The sequence below is a fragment of the Mytilus edulis genome, chromosome 5 (assembly GCF_963676685.1).
Source record: "Mytilus edulis chromosome 5, xbMytEdul2.2, whole genome shotgun sequence".
NCBI lineage: Eukaryota > Metazoa > Mollusca > Bivalvia > Mytilida > Mytilidae > Mytilus > Mytilus edulis.
The window spans coordinates 21,122,779-21,150,284 of NC_092348.1; the positions used below are offsets into that span (position 1 = coordinate 21,122,779).

General features: G+C 31.2%; 2 protein-coding genes across 2 annotated transcripts in view; one reads left to right on the forward strand and one right to left on the reverse strand.

Moving 5' to 3' along the window:
- The first annotated feature begins 206 nt into the window (after nt 1-206).
- LOC139522318 (uncharacterized) lies at nt 207-4,893 on the forward strand. Its single transcript, XM_071315858.1, has 4 exons — nt 207-262; nt 473-808; nt 2,489-2,626; nt 3,424-4,893. The coding sequence occupies exons 1-4, from the start codon at nt 217-219 to the stop codon at nt 4,005-4,007; spliced, it is 1,104 nt and encodes a 367-aa protein (XP_071171959.1). The 5' UTR covers nt 207-216; the 3' UTR covers nt 4,008-4,893.
- A 13,485-nt stretch (nt 4,894-18,378) lies between these two features.
- LOC139523184 (uncharacterized) overlaps nt 18,379-27,506 on the reverse strand; it is a 40,918-nt gene continuing 31,790 nt past the window's right edge. The window contains exons 15-19 of the mRNA XM_071316996.1: nt 25,798-25,907; nt 25,207-25,283; nt 23,745-23,870; nt 21,506-21,943; nt 18,379-20,482 (exon numbers count right to left, since the gene is read on the reverse strand). Coding sequence (XP_071173097.1) covers nt 20,439-20,482; nt 21,506-21,943; nt 23,745-23,870; nt 25,207-25,283; nt 25,798-25,907 — 795 coding nt within the window. The 3' untranslated portion in view covers nt 18,379-20,438. The remainder of the gene's footprint in view (nt 20,483-21,505; nt 21,944-23,744; nt 23,871-25,206; nt 25,284-25,797; nt 25,908-27,506) is intronic.

The following is a 27,506-nucleotide window of genomic DNA, read 5'->3' on the forward strand; positions in this document are numbered from 1 at the left end:
TTCCTCTTACCAAAACTTTGAAAAAACGACGGAAGTACAATGTATTCAATAATAAGTATCTTTCATTGTTTTACTTTCGTTTACCCCCAGTTCAATTGGTTACGGAAACGGGAAATACTCAGTTATAAATAACAATATTTCCTGAATTTCCAATGACGATATATTCAAATTTAACACTAAGTAATCTTAATAATACACTGATGGACATTGTATTGAATGGATGTCTACGTTTATATCTCATTATATGCATGTTTTGTTAAAGGTATTCAAATAGAAAGATACAGGAGTAATCGTTAATATTGCAGATTAAGTTTAGATTGAGATTCTATTTATGAATGTATTGTATAGCATTCACACGGCTACTATATTTGTATTTATATAATGTGCCTAGAATATATTATATATATAAATAAATATACATTTAGTATATATGTGACTTTTTATAATCATCCGGGCCGATTTCTTTTTTCAGCAGTGTTTTCTGATCAATATCCTGATATCAGAAGTATAGTTGGCGATTCTGTCATCCTTCCATGCCGGAATATACTGGGAAACAGAATAATTCAGTGGTTAAATCTGAATGGAAACAGGGATACATCTACAGGAATTGGCATAACATATACAGATGGTTGGAGAATCAATGATAATTTGGCATTCCATCAAAGACTTCGAATTATTGGCGAAGAAGGAGGAGTAAGATATGATTTAGAAATATCAAACAGTAGTTTCCAAGATACGGGTTTATATTGTTGTACTGTTGACACGGTAAATGATACCTTGTATAACTACGTCAACTTGACTGTAAAAGGTAAACATAAAATTAATATTTATAAGGTAGAAATTCATAACAATCTACACAAATAGGGAAATCAGAAGAAAAGTTTAGAGGAATATACACAACTCACAACGAAACAATTCAAAAGCAGAACAAAACAGATTAACAGACATATATGAATAGATTATTGCGGCTTCAACCTGTTCATAACAACTGCGAGTCATTCAGGTTACTCATGTCATTTTGCTAAAAAATAACAGTTGAGTGAAAAAGAAATCCTGGTGGATTTATGGTATCGAAACCATGAAAAATTGATTATAACAATATCGTGATGACGCCGGATTAAACCATGTGAAGTTGTCGAGAACTACTGGTCAGTCTTTATATGTTCTAAAAACAATCGTTAATACGAAAGGTGTAGAAAATTTCCGGCAAAGTTAGTGGATAATTCCTGCATAGGCGATATCAAATCATTGTCACGAACACGAGATTTGCCCATGCGAATGCAACTGCATACCACATATCGTTAACTAACAATTAGTGATACCCATTAAACCAACCAATACAAGAAACAAAATCTGTCTTGCATTTTTGCACCTGTCCCAAGTCTAGTGCCTTGACCTGGCCTTTGGTAGTCTTGTAATTTTTTTATAATTTGGGTTTATTTATATGTTTAGGAGTTTAGCGTGACGTCCATTTTCACTAAACTAGTACACATTTTTAGGGGCCAGTTAAAGCCCGCCTGCGGATCCATTGGTGGCCTTTGGCTGTTTTCTTCTGTTAAATATGTCGAAAACATCATAATCAATATATACTGACATATACTTCTCCGAAAGATAGGGAAGTGCTGATCAAATATTATTAACTAGCCATACGTGGTTCCACTTAAACTAACCTAAGCACAGACTTTACCACCTAAATAAATGCAACAGTAGTACTAGTATACCGTTCTTTCAAAGTCATACATCGATTAAGAGAAAACAAATCCGGTCTACAAACTAAAACCGATGGAAACAAATAAACTACATGTATAAGAGGAAAACAACGGAACAACAGAATCACTGAACTGCAACAAAACAAAAGTCAACATACATCAAAACGGACTATTTAATAACACTGTCATATTTCTGACTTGGTAAAGGACATTTTGAGGAAAAAAATGGTGGGTTAAACCTGGTTTTGTGACTCGCCAAAACTCCCGCTTATACTGCAAGGTGAAAGAATAAGAATATGTGGTATGGTTGCCAATCAGTCAACTCTCCAACAGGAACCAAAATGATGTAGAACAATTATAAATCATCGTACTAATAATAAAACAATTCAATTGAGAAAAACTAACGACTTGATTTGTGTATTAAAAAAAACAAAAACCAAATATGATTCAAAATACGTCTGATGGTTATCATATTCATTTAATGTCTTGATTATATAATCTAGGAAGTCATACCAACTTCTTTTCAAATTTATGCCTCGTATTATTAGATATTCGGACAGAAAAGGTGTTGTTATAGATATTTAATATTAAACAGTTGATTGATAAACATTTCCTATAAAATGATTGTATCTTTCTAAAAAGTATCAGTATGCAATAAGACATAAATTGACACCGACTATCTCATTTAATGTAATTCGCTGAATTATTTTCATGTCGATACGTATATCAATTTCCTAACTTTAAATCATTCATTTAATTTATTTTACCTATAACTTCAGAATACAAATCGACGACTGAACCCATAAACACAGAAACAATCAACAATGGTGACGAGAAGCTGTTGAAAGTGTCATCTGAGAGCACAGTCAATGTATATATGGTATCAGATATAATGATCAGTGATGAGACGTTTACGGGTACTGACTATTTAAAAGTTTATATAATGAAATGTAAAATTGTATGATACCGATTCTGTGTTCACGCAACACGCGATGAGAAGACGGGAGACTAACAGTTTTAAATGTCATATTTTTGCAACGCTACAGTGAATAAACAATTTCTTTTAAGCTAAGGTGTATGTCACAACATTAACTCAGATTAAAACGCGGAAACTAGGGTTGTTTTTAATCAAATTGCAACCATAGTCAGGTCTAGAACAGATTTTTACAGTTTCATTTAAGAATCCCGCATAAAAGCAATATTTCTATTGACATTTGTATATGTTATCAAAAAAGTAAAACAGAAACCTCAAGTAAAATTCAAAAAAAAAAGTCCCTAATAAAAAGACACAAATAAAAGCTCAAAAATCACACGAATGGATCACAACTGTCATATTCCTGACTTCGTACAGGCAATTTTTTATGTGGAAAGTGGTAGATTATACCTGTTTTTTTAGCAAGCTAAACCTCTCACTTTTATGACAGTTTTATTTGATGTGTTTCCCTCGGTTTTAGTTTGTAACCCGGATTTGTTTTTCCTCAATCTATTTATGAATTTCGAACAGCGCTATACTACTGCTACCTTTATTTGAAGCGACAAAAAAACGTACATTCTATAGTCGTTCTGAATATGCATGACATATTTGCCACTATACGTTAACTTTATAAAAGCAACAATGAGCCGATTTCATGTTTTTAAGAACTTTGTTGTAGTATCTATAATCCCTTTTGGCTTTACAAAATATAAACAAATAATATTTCTTTAATTTTTACAGGTTTTGCTAGTCTACAGATATACATAATTGCTGCTACTGTCTCTGGAATAATACTTTTCGTTGGGATTGTATCATTTATAATTTCCCAAGCACAAAGGAGATATGTTAATAACATCAAAATAAAGCAATCAAATGCACGAATGGATACGGATAGGGGATCTGCAAACGGAACAAACTTAAATGAAAACAATTACGAAAGTATCGAAAGCAGCCCACGTTCTCAACATAATCCAACTTCAGTTGAAAGACTTTCGAACAATGAGCATTCCGACAATGTTTTTAACCGCACAGTTACCCAAAGTTCAGTGGACTTGCCTGCAATTATTGAGCACACTTTAGATCATGCACATTCACTTATAACTACTACTTCTGACACGTCCAGTCCTTACCAACCATTATCTGGAGATTGGCAGACCAGCTCCCACAATTACGACGTATGTATTCCAAAGATATACGATCAAATTTCTGATGCAGAAAATTTGGACGACGGAACACACGTTTATGAACAGTGTGCGTCAGTTAATGTGTACGAATCTTTAGTGAAAGAACAAACTGATAAAGTGAACGATCATATGTACCTTTAAAGTACTTTTGATCAAGATTTTGACTGTAACAACCAGAACGAGTAAGTAAAACAAAGCGGAAAGGAGATTGGGATACATAGATGGGTTTTGATCGACATTAGTATTCTAACAATATGTAAGGATAAAATTCTCGGTACAGATGTAGTTGAGGAAATGTAATTGCTCATGGACTATTTTATTCACAAAGCATCAATTACGATTACAGTTTATTTAGTAATCCAGCAGCTTCCAAAATGTTCCAAAAAGTTGACTTTTATGTCAAAATATCCAATATTGATATACACTTTTCACTTTTGGCGAAAGTGGTAAATATATCGGCAATATTTTTGTACATGACATCCATAAATACTTTAGCGTGATATGTATTTCTGCAATTTTAATATCTTTGAATGCGTTTTTTGAATTCCACTTGTCCTATTGCATTGTCGAAGTCCTCTACGAAAGGTGAATGTTTTGATTTGGACATAGTTCTTGGTTTAATCGTTTCTATTCTATTATGGTATCAAAAAAGTAGTTGAGATCTTTATTGATGATTGCAAAAAAAACAGGAATTACTGTACAACTTAGGAATAGATCATGTGTTATCCATCCGTTTAATGTGTTTGAGGTTTTAATTTTGCCATTCGACTAGAGACTTTCCGTTTTGAATTTTCCTCTGAGTTCAGTATTTTAGTTATTTTGTTTTAATAATAACGCGATTATATCCTTGTGCAATGTATATTATATTTTTCTACATTAGATTTAAGATAAAAATTCTGCAGCAAAATTTTAAGTAACTGTTTACTAAATTGCAAAAGGCAGCTATAACTTTTTTTAAACGAATATGATATAGAAACCATCTATGTATCGAATCATTTTAGAAATCTGGAATTATTCCCCCACAAGTCATTACTGAAGCACAAACAATATGAAGGACAAATATAGTATGAGGCGTTATTAATCAATCAAAATAACGTATTATTCTGAAACATACATATAATGTTATTATTCAAAATTGATGTATTCCAAATCTGATACTCTTTTCACATAAAGGATATACATTTTCAACCATACAACACGAACGAAGTAGCGGATATATTTTGCCTTTTAAAATTCGATTTCGTCTTAGGGAACGTCTTAGGGAACGACCATTTGATTTTCTGAGCGTGGATTGGATGGTTGGGTCACACAGGAGCATATATTAAGTGTTTCCAAGGTGGCATGATGATATTGATAATAAATATCAAATAACGTGGTCTGACAATAACTGAATGTAAATAACTTTGCACAAAACATGATGAAACAAAAACGAGCTATAGAATTTTATCAACCAATCATGGAAAACAGCTGTCATATTCATAACTAGGTACAGACAATTTCCGAAGAAGCTGGTTGGTTAATCCTGGTGTTATAGCTAGACAAAACTGACGCTCATATCGCAGTTGTTAATAATTCCGTTATATTCACAAAATGTGATGAGCAAACCAAACATAAATAATAGATTGACTTAAAAATAATTTGGGTACAGAAGCCAAAAACTGTGAAATAGACATCCCAGAAATACAGCACAACTGATATAATAAACAAAACAAATATACTAATAACTCAGACATAAAAAAAAACAAAGTTGTTGAAGTTGATAGTAAATTTGACATAGATGCAAACAAAAACGTATTCGTAGTTGATAGTTCATTAAGTTTATAGTATACACAATACAGGATAAAGTACAACATAGGTTAAATATGAAAACAAGGTTAAACAAAATGGAAAAAAAACCACTGTAAAGCCGATTGCATCCGAATCGCACTTCATCGATCTGCACCTGTAGTGTTTAAATAATAGACATTTTACTCAAAGTGATACTTACGAAAAAAAAGAGGCGAACTAAGATACCGAAGTGACATTCAAACTAATAAGTCGACAATAAACTGCCAACACAATGACTGATAAACAGCTGCGCCATTAGCACATGTTAATATCAAAGAATAAAGTTCAATAAATTAACATAAGTGAGGAGTCTCTTTTTGTACTTTCGTTTTCAAATGTACGGCTTCGATGGATTTTATTTCAGGAATTTCAAGTTCGTTATAAGGATGACAATGTTAATAGAGGTGACTTAAGGGATTTAATATTTGTCATTGAAGAGATAAATCAAGTAGGAACACATTTATTCAGGTGACAATTGAAGTAAGTGAAAGTTTTGGAAATATTTTCAAACGAGAATTCGAAGCATGGTTCCCAATGAGCTTTCGGGGTTTTCATTGATAGCAAACCCGGCAAATAGTAACAAACTCCTGTTGTAATATGATAAAAAGGAGCATAATAGTACAATAATAGAAAAAGGGAAAACGCGTTAACAATCTCTGCACATATATTCCATAGTTCAAAAACATCTGGTATTACTTGTTGAGCAGACTTATCTATTAGGGCTTGGTACTTTCGATAATCTTTTTTTCAGAAAAAGGACGAGACTTGTTTTGACAACACCCCGGCTAATTGAAAATACATTCAGCCACAGACAAGATTTCACAAAGTCTGAGTTGCTGCTGCAACTTTTTTAAGTATCGTATATTTTGAGAAATTTATACTGCATCAAAGTGAATGTGGTATGTTGACGCTGTGGTGAGGAAAACTCTAAATTTTAAAATCGAGGTATATGTAAAATGTATAACCAGACTCATGTATAGAAATGAAGCAGTGGAAACTGTTTCCGTATTATTTTTTTTTTTTAATTTTTAGTTCAGGAGGATACACAAAGGGTACCCACCAAGAATAATAGACAGAATATCATCAATATACGTACATGTATGGGTAATGAAATTATATAGCACCTTTGATCCTCCTGTTTTTTAGAAGTGTCTGATGGAACTCAAGCTTATAATAAAAGTTGACTAGGAGATGTGCACAGACAAAAACAATCGAAACCAAGGAGTAAACAAAGACTCACAAACCCAAAAGACATTTACATCAACAATATAAATAAGAAATGAGAAAAAACACGAACTCCACTAAAAACCGGGAGTGAAATCAGGTGCTCCGGACGGGTAAACATTTCCTGCACCGTATACGTCACCCGTCGTGTTACAGTTAATTCTCATAGAAATACCAACAACCTGCTGACTTCAAATATAACACAGCATCAAGTCAATACAATAAGACTGAATACATTAAGAATATAGAGCTGCGCCTTATAGTGCCATAATATCTCAATGTCATTTATAAATATTGATAGATATAAACCAATGACTAAAATTTCATAAAGACTGCTAAAAGCATTTTGAGCATGTTTGGAAAACTAGAAAATCCCCCTATTTTATTAATAAAATCATTTATACACCTATATGGAGTTATTTTCTTTCAGAACGAAAGGTCATTCTTTTTCAGAATCAACCCGGACGATACCATGTTTCAATGAAATATGTTCAAAGGCATAAAATAATGACCTGTGTGAGGTCATTATTTTCCTTGATAAAAATGCAATTTATAATTTACTTCAAAATTTTATTCGTCTGATAGTTTTTTGTTGCCGATTTGGAAATTTATATTTTAAAGTTCAATCGATGATAGATGTAAAAGAAACCTTCATTGCCCGCATTTTAATTTTAGAAACAAATAACGTGAAGTTTTGTTAATTTATCGCTACGATAAAGAAACATCATATATGTGAGATGAATTTCGATATAGACTTTCATAAATAAAAAGGCAGATTTAACATATTCGTGTGTTAGATTTTGAAAATCATATTGAGTCACACTGAATAGGTTGGTTGACTTTTAGTTGCTTGCTTAACGTCCAGTGGCAAATATTTCATGCATGTTCAGGACGATAAACGCTGAATAGGAAATCATACTGTGACCTACATGTATTTATATTCGTCTTTGTGTCAGTTCTTAACTTTTTTAAATTTATGTACACCTTTTATTCTATCAAATGATCAACTAATAAGATAATCTTATATTCTATTGAATAATATTAACGTAACTCAGAAAAGGGTCGGGTGCGGAGGGTATATAATTATATCCTGATTATCTGTTAATAAAATGTATTGCTATTCAAAAGACAATCTTTCTGAATTTTTCATTCGATTCAATTAAAATTGTTAAAAAGATAACCACTTTTGATTTCCGCGATAGAAATGACATAACAAATAGAAAAAAAAACATACCCTCCCCCTTTTCCATAAGCTAAATGGTACAATAAATTACTTAGTGTCTTGAATTTGTCATACACCGTTATCGGGTGGTAACAATACATTTGTGTCTTACTTCATGCAGTTACAGTAATATTTTTTATTGTGTATGGATAATATTTTTTAAAAGGTTTATATCTAGATTAATTAGCGAGTTTTATTTCACATTCTAAATGAGCCGTAGGTCGTGTTAAAACCTGGACGTATTAGAAAGGACTATCCCACTTAGTGTTGTCGGTAAAATAGGATGCTAAATTTTACTAATCTTTATAAAAAATAATATTTTTTTGACGGTATATAAGTCAGATAATGCATATTTTAAGGTTTTTCTTGTCGTAGAACACACCTCGGGGTGTCAGAATTGCACAAAGAAAGACCTCCCTACGGTCGGTCTTTCATTTGATCAATCCTGACACCCCTCGGTGTGTTCTACGACAAGAAAAACCTTAAAATATGCATTATCTATAACATAACTGAGAAAAGTAAAATTCAAAATGTATATAAATCGAAAGGGAGTTAATGTCGATAGATACAGTCCGGTTTGTTACATTGTAACATTATATAAAACACACTCATAAAGTGGATTAAAATATCCTTCCACACTCAATTAAATGAATTTCAATTATTCTATTTACCGTAGTGCTATTATACAGGTTGGGAACAAACCCCCTGTATGGTGATTATACCTGTATAGAGGAATAATCCTTCTTTAGAGGGATAAAATTATCCCTCTATAGAGGGGTATTTGTGTTTGCACTGGATTTAAAGCAAATTAGGGCAGAATGGCATTCTCTAGTTATATTGGCTATAATCTCTAGTATTATATGCATCAACATTTGCACTTTACTAAAAATTGGGATAACCAGTTTTCTGCAAAAGTTACAAAACTTGCAATCTATTGTTTACCTATCTGAACACCTGATGAACAACAAAAGAAATAGTTGACCTTTAAATTTCATGTTAAATCTAACAACAGAAATTCTGTTCAGTGAGACATAAGTGAGTAGAATTTACCTGATCATCACAGCTTTCAATCATGGTGAACAATAGATTTTATATTTTATAGTCAGATAAGCATCAAACTGGGCATGTGCATATCAAAGTACATCAATTCGTGCATCAACTGTTCCAGGTTACTGCCATAATAAGTAGAGAATGCCATTCTGCCCTATTTTGATTTAAATCCAGTCTAAACAAAAATACCCCTCTATAGAGGGATAATTTTACCCCTCTATAGAAGGATTATCCCTCTATACAGGTATAATCACCATATAGATGGTTTGTTCCCAACCTGTTATATACTTTTATACCTTCTAAACACAAGAGGTCGAATTCTTTTGTTCTAATTAAACCGCATATCGGACTGGATATACGCAATTCACCAAGGTTTCATGAAAATTGGTTAAAGTGTTTTTGAATTATTTTCATACATGTTTACGATGGACGGACAATGGTAAACCATAATACACCCAGTAATAGATTCGTTTAAAAATGGAATAAAAAAAGGTACCGAATCAACCAATAAACGCCAATAAAGCAAGCGGCTTAGACAAAATATCCTGCAGAATGTAATATTTACAGATGATAAAATATTACCTTATCTGAAATATACAACTTGAAAGGTTATTATACCTTAAACAAGTTCCGAACAATTGGACAACTGATAATGTAACAGTACTATTCAAGAAAAAAGCAAATAGAATATAAACGAGTGAAAAGAAAATATCGAATGACAAATTTAAATATAAAAATGAGATGTAGTATGATTGCCAATGAGACAACTATCCACAAAAAACCAAAATGACACAGACATTAACAACTATAGGTCACCTTACGGCCTCCAACAATGAGCAAATCCCATACCACATAGTCGGCTATAAAAGGCCCGATTAGACAATGTAAAACAATTCAAACGAGAAAACTAACGGCCTTATTTATGTAAAAAAAATGAACGAAAAACAAATATGTAACACATAAACAAACGACAACAACTGAATTACACGGATGTCAAGTTGGTTCAATATTCAACATTCAACATTCAACATTCAATTTTTTTTTTAATTTTTTTTTTTTTTGAATCCATTTTCAACATTCAACATTCGATTTCAACATTTAACATTCGATTTCAATATTAAACATTCAACATTCAATTTTTTTTTTATTTTTTTTTCTTGTATCCATTTTCAACATTCAACATTCGATTTCAACATTCAACATTCGATTTCAATATTTAACATTCAGCATTCAAATTTTTTTTAAATTTTTTTTCTTGTATCCATTTTCAACATTCAACATTCGAATTCAACATTCGATTTCAACATTCAACATTCGATTTCAATATTCAACATTCAACATTCAATTTTTTTTTTTTTTTTTTTTTTTTCTATTTTCAACATTCAACATTCGATATCAACATTCAACATTCGATTTCAATATTCAACATTCGATTTCAATATTCAACATTCAACATTCATTTTTTTTTTATTTTTCTTGTTTCCATTTTCAACATTCAACATTCGATTTCAACATTCAACATTCGAATTTAAAATTCAACATTCGAATTTAACATTCAACATTCGATTTCAATATTCAACATTCAATTTTTTTTTTCTTGTATCCATTTTCAACATTCAACATTCGATTTCAACATTCAACATTCGATTTCAATATTCAACATTCAACATTCATTTTTTTTCTTGTATCCATTTTCAAAATTCAACATTTGATTTCAACATTCAACATTCGATTTCAATATTCAACATTCAACATTCAATTATTTTTTTTTTATTATTAATTTTTGCATCCATTTCAACATTCAACATTCGTTTTCAACATTCGATTTTCAACTTTCAACATTCGTTTTCAACATTCAACATTCGTTTTCAATATTCAATATTCGTTTTCAACATTCAACTTTCGTTTTCAACATTCGTTTTCAACTTTCAACATTTGTTTTCAACATTCAACAATCGTTTTCAACATTCAACAATCGTTTTCAACATTCAACATTCGTTTTTAACATTCAACATTCGTTTTCAATATTCGATTTTCAAAATTCAACATTCGTTTTCAACATTCAACATTCGTTTTCAACATTCGACATTGGTATTCAACATTCAACATTCGTTTCCAACTTTCTATTTTCTACTTTCAACATTCGATTTTCAACTTTCAACATTCGTTTCCAACATTCAACATTCGTTTTCAACATTCAACATTCGTTTTCAATATTCAACATTCGTTTTCAACATTCAACATTCGATTTCAACATTCGATGTTGAAAACGAATGTTGAATGTTGAAAACGAATGTTGAATAGTGAGAACGAATGTTGTAAACCAATGTCGAATGTTGAACACGAATGTTGAATGTTGAATACGGATGTTGAATGTTGAAAACGAATGTTGAATGTTGAAAACGAATGTTGAATGTTGAAAACAAATGTTGAATGTTGAAAATCGAATGTTGAAAACGAATGCTGAATGTTGAAAACGAATGTTGAATAGTGAAAACGAATGTTGAATGTTGAAAACGAATGTTGAAAACGAATGTTGAGTGTTGAAAACGAATGTTGAAAACGAATGTTGAATGTTAAAAACGAATGTTGAATGTTGAAAACGAATGTTGAATGTTGAAAACGAATGTTGAATGTTGAAAACGAATGTTGAATGTTGAAAACGAATGTTGAATGTTGAAAACGAATGTTGAAAGTTGAAAATCGAATGTTGAAAGTAGAAAATAGAAAGTTGGAAACGAATGTTGAATGTTGAATACCAATGTCGAATGTTGAAAACGAATGTTGAATGTTGAAAACGAATGTTGAATTTTGAAAATCGAATATTGAAAACGAATGTTGAATGTTAAAAACGAATGTTGAATGTTGAAAACGATTGTTGAATGTTGAAAACGATTGTTGAATGTTGAAAACGAATGTTGAAAGTTGAAAATTGAATGTTGAAAACGAATGTTGAATGTTGAAAACGAATGTTGAATGTTGAAAACGAATGCTATATGTTGAAAACGAATGTTGAATGTTGAAATGGATGCAAAAAAAAAATTGAAAAAAAATAATTGAATGTTGAATGTTGAATATTGAAATCGAATGTTGAATGTTGAAATCGAATGTTGAATGTTGAAAATGGATACAAGAAAAAAAAAAAAAAAAAATTGAATGTTGAATGTTGAATGTTGAATATTGAACCAACTTGACATCCGTCTGAATTACAGGCTCCTGACTTGGAACAGGCACATACATAAATAATGTGGCGGGGTTAAACATGTTAGCGGGATCCCAACCCTCCCCTAAGCTGGGACAGTGGTATAACAGTACAACATAAGAACGAACTATAAAAATCAGTTGAAAAAGGCTTAACTCATCAGATAGACAAAAATACAAGTGGACGTGGCCCGGTACTTATACATCCCGACACAAAAAGACACAATGAACAGATCTGAGAGTACTCGCAGTTATCTGACAGCTAGTTGATAAACAGATTATTTGGTCTACAGAAACTAGAACACTCAATGGAGTGCAAAGGAAAAATCACTTGAAATATCTGACTTGGATAATACTTTATACATGTACTTCATAACGTGCGGTCCATTAGTTTGATGAGACTGTCGTACAAAGTGAGAGGTATAACGCTATAAAACCAGGTTAAATCCACTATTTCTACATTTAACAAGAGGCTCTCAAGCTCCGGAATCGTTCACCTTCAATTTTTTTTGGGCATTTATCTTTCGTTTAAGAGTTTAAGTGTCCAATTTATCGTAGTTTGTTTTTTGTTTTTATGTATTATAATAAGTGTTTGAAAATGCAGTTTTTTTGTCATACTTTTTTCATAAGCGAAAGAAAAAGAATAATTACCAATTTAGTGGCAGCGACCCAACAATGGGTTATTAGATTCATCTGAAAATTTCAGGGCTGATAGAACTTTACCTTATGAACACGTTTACCCTATGTCAGATTTGCTCTTACTGTCATTACAAAAGTGAGAGGGTTAGCGCTATAGAACCAGGTTTAATCCACCATTTTCTACATTTGAAAATGCCTGTACCAAGTCAGGAATATGACAGTTCTTGTCCATTCGTTTTTGATGCGTTTTGTTATTTGATTTTGCCATGTGATTATGGACTTTCCCAATTGATCTTCCTCTAAGTTCAGTATTTTTGTGATTTTACTTTTTACTACTTTGGTTTTTAAAATATAAGCCAAAAACTGCATTTTACCCCTGTGTTCTATTTTTATCCATGGCGGCCATGTTTTTCGACGAAACAGAAAATAAAACACAAACATTATTCTAGACAACCTAAGAATCATTCAGCTTAACTTTGGTTGGAATTGCATGGTAAAGTGGTTTCAGAAAAGAAGATTTTTTAAGTAAGAAAACATGATAAACAAATTGTCCTTAAAGGGCAATTACTCTTTAAGGGGTCAATTAAAAATTTTGGTCATAGGAACTTATTTGTAGATCTTACTTTGCTGAACGTATTTGCTGTTTACAGTTTATCTTTACAATTAATATACTATTCAAGATAATAACCAAAAACTGCCAAATTTCCTTAAAATTACCAATTTAGTGGCAGCAACCCAACAATAGGTTATTAGATTCATCTGAAAATTTCAGGGCTGATAGAACGTTACCTTAGGAACACTTTAACCCCATGTCAGATTTGCTTGAGATATAAGCCAAAAACTGCATTTACCCCTATGTTCTATTTTTAGCCATGGCGGCCATGTTTTTAGACAAAACAGAAAATAAAACACAAACTTTTTCTAGATACCCTAATGATCATTCAGCTTAAGTTTGGTTGGAATTTGTTCAGTAGTTTCAGAGGAAAAGATGAACGCCAAGTGATGGCTAAAGCCTATTTGTCTTTACGAAGTCAGGAATATGACAGTTTTTGTCCATTCGTTTTTGATGTGTTTTGTCATTTGATTTTGCCATGTGATTAGGGACTTTCCAATTTAATTTTCCTCTGAGTTTAGTATTTTTGTGATTTTACTTTTTTTCATTGTTCAAAATCCAATCATGCAAACTTGCTTTCCTCTGAGTTTGATAAAAGAGGGACGAAAGATACCAGAGGGACAGTTAAACTCATAAATCGAAAATAAACTGACAACGCCATGGCTAAAAATGAAAAAGACAAACAGAAAAACAATAGTACATATGACACAACGTAGAAAACTAAAGAATAAACAACACAAACCCCACCAAAAATAATGTGTCATCTCAAAATACAAGACTCAATAAACCATAAAAGATCACATAATTTTACTGAGCAATCGAATATAACTATCATATTAACTTTATGGATATTTGTGGTTGTAGCTTTACAGTTATAATGAACTTAACTTACACCACTCCTTGCGGTCTGATGATGGGGACGATCATGGGCCTGACAAATAAATGAATAAATCAGTGAAATTGCTTCATGGTTTTATTTCTTAAAAGCGCATTTAGAAGCAATTTCAATAACATTATAATCAAATACAATAATATTTTATAAAATGAGAATAAAAGAGACGCGAAGTTCATATAATTTCATAATTAAAATGAGCATTGAACAAACTTAACTTGCTTGCGGGAGCATATGTAAAATGAACATGAATGCTTATTGTTACTTATATTAAAATAAGAATTCAAATATGTGAGCAAGATACGAACAACTGTGTGTTACATCTTAAACACATGAGTATAATTTGATACATAAAACAGGACATTATGAAGGAGACAGCTCTTGAAAATGCCAGAAATGGAAAATAAAATACTTTTATACAAAATGTATGAATAAATATAAAACCATTATATATATTTATTGTGTAAAAAAATATCTTGATACAATGATAAATACGAAAATTAATACTAAATTTAAAAACAAAACAGCAACCAAACAATACAAAACAACAAAATTTTATCTAGAGGATATGATACACTTTTCAATCATTGGCAAGTGTATGCTAAAGCTCTAAAGCGCCTATTTTGGACGGCATCTCACATTCATATATTATAGCATATTTTGCTTTGAAAACATTGAATGAGGACTTTTATATATCGGACATGAATAAAAAATCCCTAAAAAGATAAATACAAAATTAAACTGGAAGCACCATGGTTGCATTAGCCGAGTAGGAAGCTTTATGGTTGTGTTGTAGAAAATGGAAGAACCTTTGAGATCATGCTAACATACCCGATACCCAAATGTTGTCACTCGGCTACACAATCTGACTAAATTCTTAGATTCAAAGACTCACAACTCCTATATAAGTCAACTAAATAAAAAAAGATTTCATGTGGACTTTGAACATCTACATATTAACTCCACACTTACTCACTACAAAGTATTAGCAAATTCCCATATGGAGTTTCAGAGAAGTAATGTTATGAACTGTTGCAGCAGTATATTTAGGCTTTAATTCTTAGTTCAAATGAGTTAAACTTCTAGAAAAAGAATTGAATTATAATTTCATGTTGATGTGCACATCAACATATAATGTCCTTATTATCTTCAAAGTTTCATTGAATTCAGTTGTGTGGTATCAGGATCGTGATGACTCTTACAGGACGGACTGCCTGACAGTCAGGATCCTACTTCGTCAAAATTATCTCCCCATTACGCCAGTTCATTTTCACAATCGTAGAAACGGAAGCCATTGTAGGGATGACGCGCTACCAATTTTGCTCTTGGAAACCGATAAATTTATCCATATTGCACCATTACGATCCTTATATGTCAGTTGTATTTTTAAAGACAAATGTATCAACTAGCTAATGCGCATCAGTTAATAATCTTGTCTGCATTGATTCAACTTAAAACTATTGTCTGATCGGTTGTCAGGTGGAATTTTCGAAAATTCATAAACAAACTGGCCGCCTTAATTGTTTTTGGCCTTGGTGATAAAGACTATGTAAAGCCTGTTGTAAATATTTTACCAAATTAACCCAGAAATCTTCTGTCTAAGGGATAGTATCCAGCTTAGTTGGGTGAATGTTGAACTTACAAGGAAGTTATTAAACCAAGAGTCCCTAATGGTGATATTGAAATCATCTCTTCGGACGCCATCACGAGTCGGTTGGCAGTTATTGAGTAACCGTTTCCCAGATCATATCGGATATGTTCCTTATGTCGTAACTACAATCGCCTTCCCTTTTCACGAATGTGATCTAGCGAAAGAGACTATTTACCGGGTTTGTAATAACATGTGCAACACGACAGGTGCCACGCGTGAAGCAGGATCTGCTTATCATTCCGGATGCACCGGAAATTACCCTCTGTTTTGTTGGGGTTAGTGTTGCTTAATATTTAGTCATCTATGTTGCGTCTTGTGTACTATTATTTGTCTATTTGTCTTTTTCTTTGTTAGCCTTGGCGTTTTCGGTTTATTTTCGATCTATGAGTTTGAGCAAACCTCTTGTATATCGCCCCTCTCTTGAACTTGTAGTCCAAGGATACAACATGGACACAAAAGAAAATTCTAATAAAATCAGTAAATTATTAACTGCTGTGAGTGAACTTGCTCCCTCCGCCCCAAATCAATATTCCATGAGTCATTACAAAAGCAGAACAGTGAATGATTTACATAAAATTTAAAAGTTTAAACAGGAAATAAAACGTACGCCTGATTTTATGTCCACCAATATCTACTGTGAATCTGAGCCTTTGTCCTATTGACATAAAAATAAAAAAATAAATCTTTCTCACTTCTTTTAGCAGTATCAAATTAAATTTGGTAAAGATGTTGTTTATGACTGAAAAGATCATGTTCCAAAAACATACACATCCGGTAGAAACTATTAGATTATAATTGTTATCACAACTAGGCTATAACACACAGAGAATTGAACTTTTTCACCTGTAATTGATAATGTTCTGGCAAAATGTACATTGGTTCAGAGAAAGCAAATGTAGAAGTAAATGATAATTGAATATTTTATTGTGAGCAAATGTAGATATACAGCATAAGTAGACATTCTATTGTGGGCAAAAGTTATAAATATAGCATAAATAGACATTTTATTGTGAGCAAATTTAGAAATACAGCATAAGTAGACATTCCATTGTGGGCAAAAGTTATAAATATAGCATAAGTAGACATTTTATTGTGAGCAAAAGTTATAAATATAGCATAAGTAGACATTTTATTGTGAGCAAATGTAGAAATATAGCATAAGTAGACATTTTATTGTGAGCAAATGTAGAAATATAGCATAAGTAGACATTTTATTGTGAGCAAATGTAGAAATATAGCATAAGTAGACATTTTATTGTGAGCAAATGTAGAAATATAGCATAAGTAGACATTTTATTGTGAGCAAATGTAGAAATATAGTACATGTAGATATTGTGTTGTGTGCAAATGTAGAAATGAAGCATCAGTAATTATCCTACCTCCTATACATTTCTAGGAATTTGATTGTTTAAAAGTAATTAAACGCGTGGTGACTGTATATATTCCATATAAAACAAGTAGGCGAAGATTATTTTAATTCACGGTGAGTAGTTGTGTTATGTCCCTTTATTAAAACAACAAGATGTTGAGGAAAAATATTAAAGGGTTCATTATTTGATTGTGTGCAAATCTAACAATATAGCATAAGTCAATATTTGATTGTGAGCAATTGTAAAAATATAGAAAAAGTGGATAGTTGATTGTAATCAAATCTAGAAGTTTAACATAAAAGTGTTGTCAAAAGCTAACAATATATAATAGACAAACAATAATTTGAAAATTTAAAAACTACTATACAGCACATTATATACAGGCAATTACTGGTAATTACATCTTTGAATATGCAATACATTTTTACTCATTTAAATATTCATTTAATCAAATAAATATTTAAACGCCAAAAAGCATCAATGTAAATCATAATCCTTTTTAAAAAGAAGAACAGCATATTGAATAAAAGATACTATGAGCAAATAAAATTGTAAAATTATTCAGAAAAACATTCATTTAAAAGAGGGGCGAACTATACCAGAGAGACATTCAAACTCGTAGATCGAAAATAAACTGACAACACCATGGCTAAAAAGAAAAAGACAAACAAACAAATAATAGTCAATAAGAAAAAACATATAAAAAACTAAAGACTAAACAAAACGACACCCTCTCTTAAAGTGGGACTAATTTCAGGTGCTCTGGAAGGGTAGGGAAATCATGCTTCACATGTGGCACTGTTTAATTTTTTAATGGTTTTCCTTTGTTTTGTTATGGACAATTACAACCTTCACATTATCCCCCTTTTAATTAAGGATTTGATTCCATTAAGATAAGCAACCAGCTTTATGTACAACGAACTAGGATGAATCAACAAGTCAGGCATCTTCCCCATCCAAGTGGTCTATAGACCTTCTCGAATAATAACCCTTGGTCATTGAATATTAAAGTCAGGAGACTGGTTTTCAGATCTTGCGGGATATATTCATTTTTTTAGGAAACATTTTGGGAATTTATAACATTTCATGTATTAATGTTTTTAACATTTATAACATTTCTTTCTTGTCAGATTTCAATAGGCAATACTATCATTACCCTGGCTTGTTTGTGACATGTGAACTGTGGCTTGCAATCTGATTAATTAAGTCCCATAACTCCCTTTCAAAAGAAGGAAAACACATTTCTTACCTTTGCTCTTTACTGTAGAGTTTGAAAAGAAAGAGGTAATCATCCTCGAGTTATTGTATGACATTTGATATTGTGATTTAAACATAAAAGTTAAAAGACCCCTTGCTCTGCCATAACAAAACAGATTTTCAAAAAGAAAGACAAACTCACCTTTTTCAATTCCAGAAACTAGGGGAATATCCTTTAAAATAAAAGAAAAACACTGTCTTGATTTTATCTTAAAAGTCTAAAAAAATTGGAATGAAAATACAGAATAAACCAATCCATCCTTAAGTGTTAAGAGTCAAGTTAATTGTTTTAGACATACTAGAATATCCCTCTGTATGCAACATCACCACACTAATAAAAGGTACATGCTACAGTATAACATAAATATAATATAATAAAAACTGGTATAAAAACTAGCTCAAAAACAAAAAAATTAAAATGATATCTGTATATTTAAGAATGCATGCAGTTTCAGAAATAATCTTAGGAGGCAACATGCAGATATAAAATGATATTGTCATACATTGCAATCAATTATGGAGAAGATTTTATATTTAAATCTCATATAAAGTACATGGAAACATTATTCTGCAATGCATCACATACATTCTTACTGAATTACAATGCAAAACATAGATAGTTTTAAGGTGCTACATTTTATATACTTTTCCAAAATAAAGTTTTATTTTTCTATGCTTTTTTAAAACAGAATAAAGATAACAAAATTGGGTCACCGTGCTTTAATTCAAGCTATAAGTTTTATACAAGTACATAATTGACTTAATTTGGATATAAAATGGGAAAAGAAAAGAAAAAATTATTTCACCGACCTTGTTTTCTTGCTGCAAGTAAAAATTGAAAATTTCTATATCATTCCTCTATAACAGTTTTACTTGTGAATTATCTACCCTTTAATTGCTAAATCAACAATTTGGTTTGATCAAACTAAAATATTTGGTATTTGATAAATCAGTTTGAATATTGCTAATAATCACTTCTTCTTAAAAATTGCACAATCAACAGGTCATTTCAGATAAAGGAGACTAAATCTAGTTCTGTTATATATTTCATAAGGTGTGCATAATTGTTTTAATCCCTGAACTAAAAATACCAATGATTGTCATACTGAACTGAATTGGTTCCAGAAATACAACCAATAATGTTAATAGTGTAAACGGACTGGACCAAGGTAAAGTATAATCATTTAATCTAACGAAATTACAAAAAAGATGCTTTCATTCCAAAAATAGATATTATAAGGCAATTAAATCCCAAGGTTATCATAAAGGTACCTATATTTATCACAAAAATTTCAAATATGTATTAAATTCCAGGTCGACCTTTTAATCATTTCCTAGCTAGTCTGGATTTTCATGTTATTCAAGCTAAGACTTTAAAACAGCTTTTGACACTAAAAAATAGTTTTTAAATTCAGCTATCCACATTGATTCATAATATTTAGAGAAAAAAATATGTTTGTCCGTAAAGTGAGCTAATAAAAGCAAAGAATCTACTGATAGGATCATCTCATCCATATGCAAATCTGTTTCATTGAAATAATTTATTTGTAATATAAAGCTTGGTACATGTATTGCAAAGAGTCATACTGGCAAGACAGATTCTTGAAAATGCTTTACCCTAATCTCTCATTCTTCTTCTGCATTTCTTTTTTTATTTATTCCGGCAAAATCTACAAAATAAAACAATATTAATTAACCTTTGTTTAATTTTTTCTGTTGACCTATAAAGGGTATGACTCTTTTTTTACCCGTTATGACTTATTGCTGTTTATAGTTTTGTCTGCTTCGTTTATGAGCGTAAGTCTTTGCTTGGAATTTGTTTTAAGCAATGTAGTTAAAAGCAACGATAAATTTGTAGTCAAACGTTTAATTTTAAAATTTATCAGCTTATATATAATGTTGAATAAAATTACATATTAATATGGATTATATTAAATTATTAATTTCAATAACAAACAAGATGGAACGTAAACCAACCGCAGAAAATCAAATTATTTCTCATATTTCTTGCTTTGCGTACTCTATAGTTCACACTCCTGTATAGAAGGTTCATTTTTGCAGAATATAACTGGAATATATATACAAGCCTTTATTCGATACATGCAGATGGCATGTAAGATCAACATTTAACTTCATGTTTTATCAGGAGGGTAGTAATGTTTATTTGTTGCGTTAACAAATTGAAACAAAAATGTTTTGACTGTAAAGAGAGTTGTAACTTTCTTGCCAGAAATTATTGACAATTTTGAAATACTTGTTCTTATATTGTTATTCCTTCAAAATCATATTCTTTTGGTATTTCAAAGCAAGAACTGCTCATCTGATGTGTGATTTTGTGAGTATTTGTTAATTTGTTAATAACCTTAGCTGTTATAAGCAAAACATTTAGGAATGTTTGGTCCTCAATGCTTTTTAATTGCAAACTTTATATGGCATTTTTTATTTTTTTTCGAGCATCACAGAAGAGTCTTTTGTAGACGAAACGTGTGTCTAGTGCAAATAAAAAATTTCAATCATGGTATCTACTAAGAGTACGATGAGTTTATTCATCGTAGCAATGACTTAACTGCCAAATATAAGTATGAAATGTCAAACAAGACCAGACCCAAAAAATAAAAATATATTTGGTGGTAGTTTAAATTCCTAGGTAAATGTTAACATATAAATTTACAAATACATGTACAGCTCATTACCTCCAGAAAGTGAAGAATCTGCATGTAAATTTGGTACACCAGATGTAGTCAATTGTTCACTGTCTTTCACATTTGTGTTCTCCAATGAATTTTCCTTTTTTGAGTCAGTATAACTCATTTCACTTCCAATTGCCATTGTAGGTTGTTCTCCTGACTTTCTTCTATCACAATATACCGGTATAGCTACACCATCAGGTGATTGAGGCATCTGGCCTGTACCATTACATACTTCACAACTATTCACAGCATTATGACAGGACTGAACAGGTGTACCTTCATTCTTTACACCAGGCTTTATGATTGCATTTTTTTGCCCGTTCGAATTATTTGTATTTAAGTTTGGGGCTCCCTCATGGAGTAAACGCTCTTCTTCTTGGCTGTTGTTTTGTTCAATTTCATTTAACCTACTACCTCTTAAATTTTCAACATTTCCAGTATCTGAAATAGATGACATATTGTAACAAACTTCATGTCGTTAGTTTTATTTTTCTTCAAAACTTGACCAGTAATAACAGCTAAGAAATATTTTTAGAGAAATATTTGTATCCACCTAAATCAACGCCAATGATATTATTTTCATTAAGTTCCACACATAATCATATACAAGTTAGGTTTAAATTTGTCAAGTATTTCAGAAAATATGAAAATAAGAAAAAGTTAAATTTTTTTAAAGTCATAATAAATGAGTGACCGGTGAAAAATAATGTTAATCCAATTCTTGAACCAATGCATACAAACATCATAAACTTAGTCTTCTGTGCACGATTTTATCATTTTTTTCGCATAAATTTCGTATAATCGTCAATTTTTTTTTCAATCGGTCAGTGTTGTTGTGAAAATATGACAGGTAATTAAAGTTCGTGTTTGAAGTCGAAGTTTAACGATTGTCACCTGTTTGTCAACAATCAACAAAAAATCATGAATATTGACACGGGTTTAACATGTACAAATCAGATAATAGTTTATTTTAAGGACATCCATGCGTATTGCGATCACCGGATTTTTATGAGATATGTCACACGGAGGTCACTTTGCATACGGAAAATATGTCGGGGGAATTGCTTCCTGGAAGGAAGCAATTAAAATTAAGTAAACTTCTTCTTAATATGAACAAATTAAGGAATTTTCTTCAGAAAAAAGTATACGTACTTAAGTTTTATAATGAAAACTATCCATTGAGTTATAAAAAACATATGCATTATTTTTTTAATTTGAGGTTTCTTATGACTTTAATAAAAACCAATGTGACAGATATAACAAATACATACAAAACGTGAAACCATCCTATGAAAAAGAGGTGTTTACCTATTCAAGTGGAAATAACAGACAAGTGTATGTACAATTTAACTAAAATTTCTAAATGCAAAGCTGAAGTACAGTTTAGGTGAGAATAAGAATATAGTTGACAAGTGAAAATGTTTCACTTTAAAAAACAGGTATAGGAAATATTAACAGGAATATATAGGACAAAATAGAGTTGTGAAAAGTAAAATCACAAAAATACTGAACTTAGAGGAAGATCAATTTGGAAAGTCCATAATCACATGGCAAAATCAAATAACAAAACGCATCAAAAACGAATGGACAAAAACTGTCATATTCCTGACTTGGTACAGGCATTTTCAAATGTAGAAAATGGACCTAGCCTTTGGGCAAGATAAGCTAAAATAGATTTTATTTGAATCATTTAACTTTTGTACAAATTACAAGAATATGAACACGTCTATGCTTTAGTTGTATAATGTACTAATTATAACTCCTGGTATTCTTATTCATTTCGAGGCAAACATTCAAAAATAATCTTTGTTGTTCATTTTAAGGTCCATCCTGCAGAGACATGTCTTGGCTGCATAGAGTTATGAAAGTGAACTGCATATATGGAAATTAAGTATGGATTTACTTTCTATGCACAACCAACAAAGTCATTAATTCATTGTCAAATAATTCCATGAAAAAGTGATATGCCAAATATAACTGCATATCAAATATCATTGACATATCCCAAATCACTTCCGTTAATTTAAACTGATCACCAAATTTAACATACATAAGATATGTAATAGTTTTGAAGTCAATAAATCAGGACTTCAGCAAGCTTACTGAATAGGCACATATAAGAAAACTATCAAATTTTGTTTTTTGCGCTCTTAGTTTTGAAAAACACACATTCAATTGCATACCTGTGCATGAGTTAACAGGGTCAGATTTAACAATAGATGTAGACTGACATAATTATTACCTCTCAAACATCTTCTGAAAGTACCACGCTTATATAGCTTATATATAAGTACGAACAATCCAACTAGTACGATTACACAGATTATAATGCCTATCAAAATTCCTGTTGTTTCCTTGTTGTTTTTCCCTGAAACAAGAAATAATATATTTGATAATGAGTTTGGAATTTTATTCTGTAAGGTACATCAAAGATACAAAATCAGTCATACATTATATCAATGACATTAACTTTTTGGTAACATGCATGTGCATAAACTTGCCACTGAGATATAGCATGGCCAAAAAGCCTGGACAGGTGTAACAATAAAAAATACACGGTTGACACTAAACACACTTATTACATTGGTTGCAATGAATTACATTGATTTTCCAGTTAAATAAAAACCCGATTACTTCACATGTGAAATAAACGTGATTATTTCACTCTCCTACGTCACAGAGGCGAATTTAGGGGGGCAGGGAGGGGCGGCCCCCCTGCCCCCCCTTTTTGAAAAAATTTGGTTGCTTATATAGGGAATCACTGAAGTGTGACTGGAGCAGGCCCCCTCTTAGGCAGTCAGTGGGCCCCCACTTATGGAAATTTCTAGATCCGCCAGTGCGTCATACAACAATAGGCGTTGTCAAGACGTCGATAACGGCGGATCAAAACAAATTGTGAATTCGTAGAAAAAAGATATAGTTCCTTACATGTTTTTCATTAATTTCTTTAAAAAAAAGCCATTTGCCAATGTAATAAAAAGAATAACTAATTAAAGAATTCAAATATCGAAAAATATTCAACTCGTGACCGAACAACACTGATAATTAACTCATACGCGCATTCGTGAATTAATGTGTTGTTCGGTCACTCGTTGAATATTTTTCTCTATTTGAATTCTTCGATTAACTATTCTATAATTCTTTTTTTAAATTAACAGATCACATGCAAAAATTTCTATCCAGATTTACTCATAGTGGAATTTTATGTTGATATCATTTAAATGAAGTCTAGACTAAGTTTACCCTGTCTGACAAATGAAAACACCTTGCATTCATTTCAAATACAAAATAATGTTAACCTATATATATTGGGTAGACAATCTAGGAAACAAACCTTAATGAAAATCCATAAATCGTGAAAATTAGATTAAAAAAATTCAGATGAACCATACCTGTAGTAAATGTAGACCTAACAATAATTTAATCCACAAAACATAGTCTTAATGAGACAAGCCATTTTAAAAAAAGAATTGCACGAATAGACCATAAACCATGAATATCATGAATATGAGATCAAGTAGATGATCCCTAAACAATGAAAATGTTCAAGATAAAATGATTGCAATTTTGTATTGCCACTTTTGTTTTTGGAACAAAAGTATCAGTATGTGTTTACAGACAGATGGCGGATTTGAGAGATTCTGAATCCCTGATGCAGGTTATTCGTTAAATGAATTGTGACAGAGAAAAAGACTCATACTCACTTATTTTTGGCAATTTTGAAAAGTCATACGTATAGTGATTTCTGCCAACAGCACATCTTACTAAAATATTTTCCTCCCTTGAAAAAAAGACATGATTTGATTGAACAAAAACATTATTATTATTTTCCCGCCACACTACTTATTTTTTTTTCTTTCAATTTGGAAAGTAGACAAATTGTTTAATGGTTTATTATCAGAACTAGGGTCAATTTGTAAGATCCCCCCGAAAACATTTACACATCAGATTCTTTGCCAATGACAGAGAGTACAAATAATAAAGATTAAGGCATGAATAAAACACTATAATTCAATTCTCTCTTTGTATTAAAAGGGAATATAAAATTAAAGTGCAAAATTCATGAGCAGTCAGCAATGAAAACTTAACCAATAACAAATTCTTCTAAATCATTTAAATATTTTAACTGAATTCATTGAGTAAAATCATTGATATGACATTGACAAACTCCTGACCTAAATTCCAAAATCTTCCAATCTTTGTTTTACAGTTTATCACTTGTAAGCAGTTAACCATAATTAAAAAGAATAAGGACTATATATAACCAGATTCTCTTACATTTGTTATTTTCTTACCTGCAGATTTGATAATTCAAATCTATGTTGAAAATAAATTTAACTTTATAAAAGTTTCTTTTCCATATCTTGCATGTTTTACATATAGGTATTTCCTTTTGTCTTTTATCCTGGAAAGCAAAACATAACTATGGGGCATTAATTTCCAATGAAAAAGGACACACCTTGAATTAAATCTATGATAATTAAGTCTTTCCACTTTTCTGTGGAAAGACTTATTGTTTTTCTTCTGATTATTATTTTTTTTTTTCGCCATATTTTGTTCTTGCGATAAATGTTTGTTTCGCAATATGTCGCTTAGATATTTCTCATATTGTATCGTATAGTTTTTGCGCTTTTAAATTTCACCCTGCTAAGCCGAACCATTTTCTTTGTAAGAGTTATCTCCCTATTCACTGTTTATCATCTGTGTGCATCTCCTTCGTAACAAAAAAAGATAGCGACAAAATTCTTTTTACAAATTGTTTGTTACATCCTTAGTAATTTTTGGCGTATTTGGATCGAAGCGATTCGATGAAATTTTATAGGAGTTATCTACCTTTACAAAATAAATTTGTCGGTATGTTTTTTTTACTCATAAACAGTTAACCGTATAACCCTGAAATGTTTTTATTTGAGTCCCCCAGGTCCAAACTTGGAAAATTAGGTCAAGGTCAAAGGTCAAGGTCAAGTTCTTAATTGTGACTTTTGCTTGTTTTTGCATTTTCTCTGACACTTTGAGAGATACATATAAAAAAACAAGTGCAAAATGTCAGCTTTATTGTAATGCAGATATGCTACATTTAGTCTTATACAATTAAATGGCATCTTATAGGAGTTGGTGCCCCTGAAATGTCTTGATATGAGGTTATTTGATTATAACTTCAATTAAGTTCATTATAAAGACATTTGACTCTATACAAAAGGTTAAGTGACAAATGACTTAAAAAATGTCTACCGGAAGTGACCTTTAGAAAACCGGAAGTAGCTTCTTTTGCAATTTTTTCACGTAAAAGTACTCAGATTCAATATATTTTGTCATATAGATACATGAACAGACTACTGAAGACTAAAAATGACTTCCAACAAACCGGAAGTGGCCAATTATCTCCCATTCCACATACAAAAGTATATAGAAACTATCTATTTTTGGAATCAGTGTGAAAGAAGCTATCATATGAGACCGAATGTGACATTTTTTTCACCGGAAGAAGCATATTATCTCCTTTATATCACTCAAAAAGATAATTAAACCATCATTTATTGCATCAGAATGCAGAAACTACCTTCTTATCCAAATTTCTTTGGTGTGGAAAGACTTTCAATTGTTCTCTGAACAATTGGTTTTTAATTTTTAGTAATCATGCAAATATACAAAACTCCCTATTTGTATGTTCCTTTATGATTTGGTACAAGTCGTTAGTATGATTTCATAAAGGTAAGAGTTGGTGAACTTCTAGTTTAAGTTTGTGACTACGAGTTGGCTTTGAAAGGTATATTAACCAATATAGAAAGGTATGTAGAATTATACTGCTATGCACTGAAAGTAAATATATATTGTTGTAAAGTTTGTTTTACCAGGCCTTGTATAGCTTACTATGCTGTATGGTTTTTCTCATTCTTGAAAACCGTACTGTGACCTACATTGTTAATTCCTGTGTCATTTTGTCTTTTGCAGAGAGTTGTCTTTTTGGCAATCATACCGCATGTTCTTTCTTTTGATAGGGATC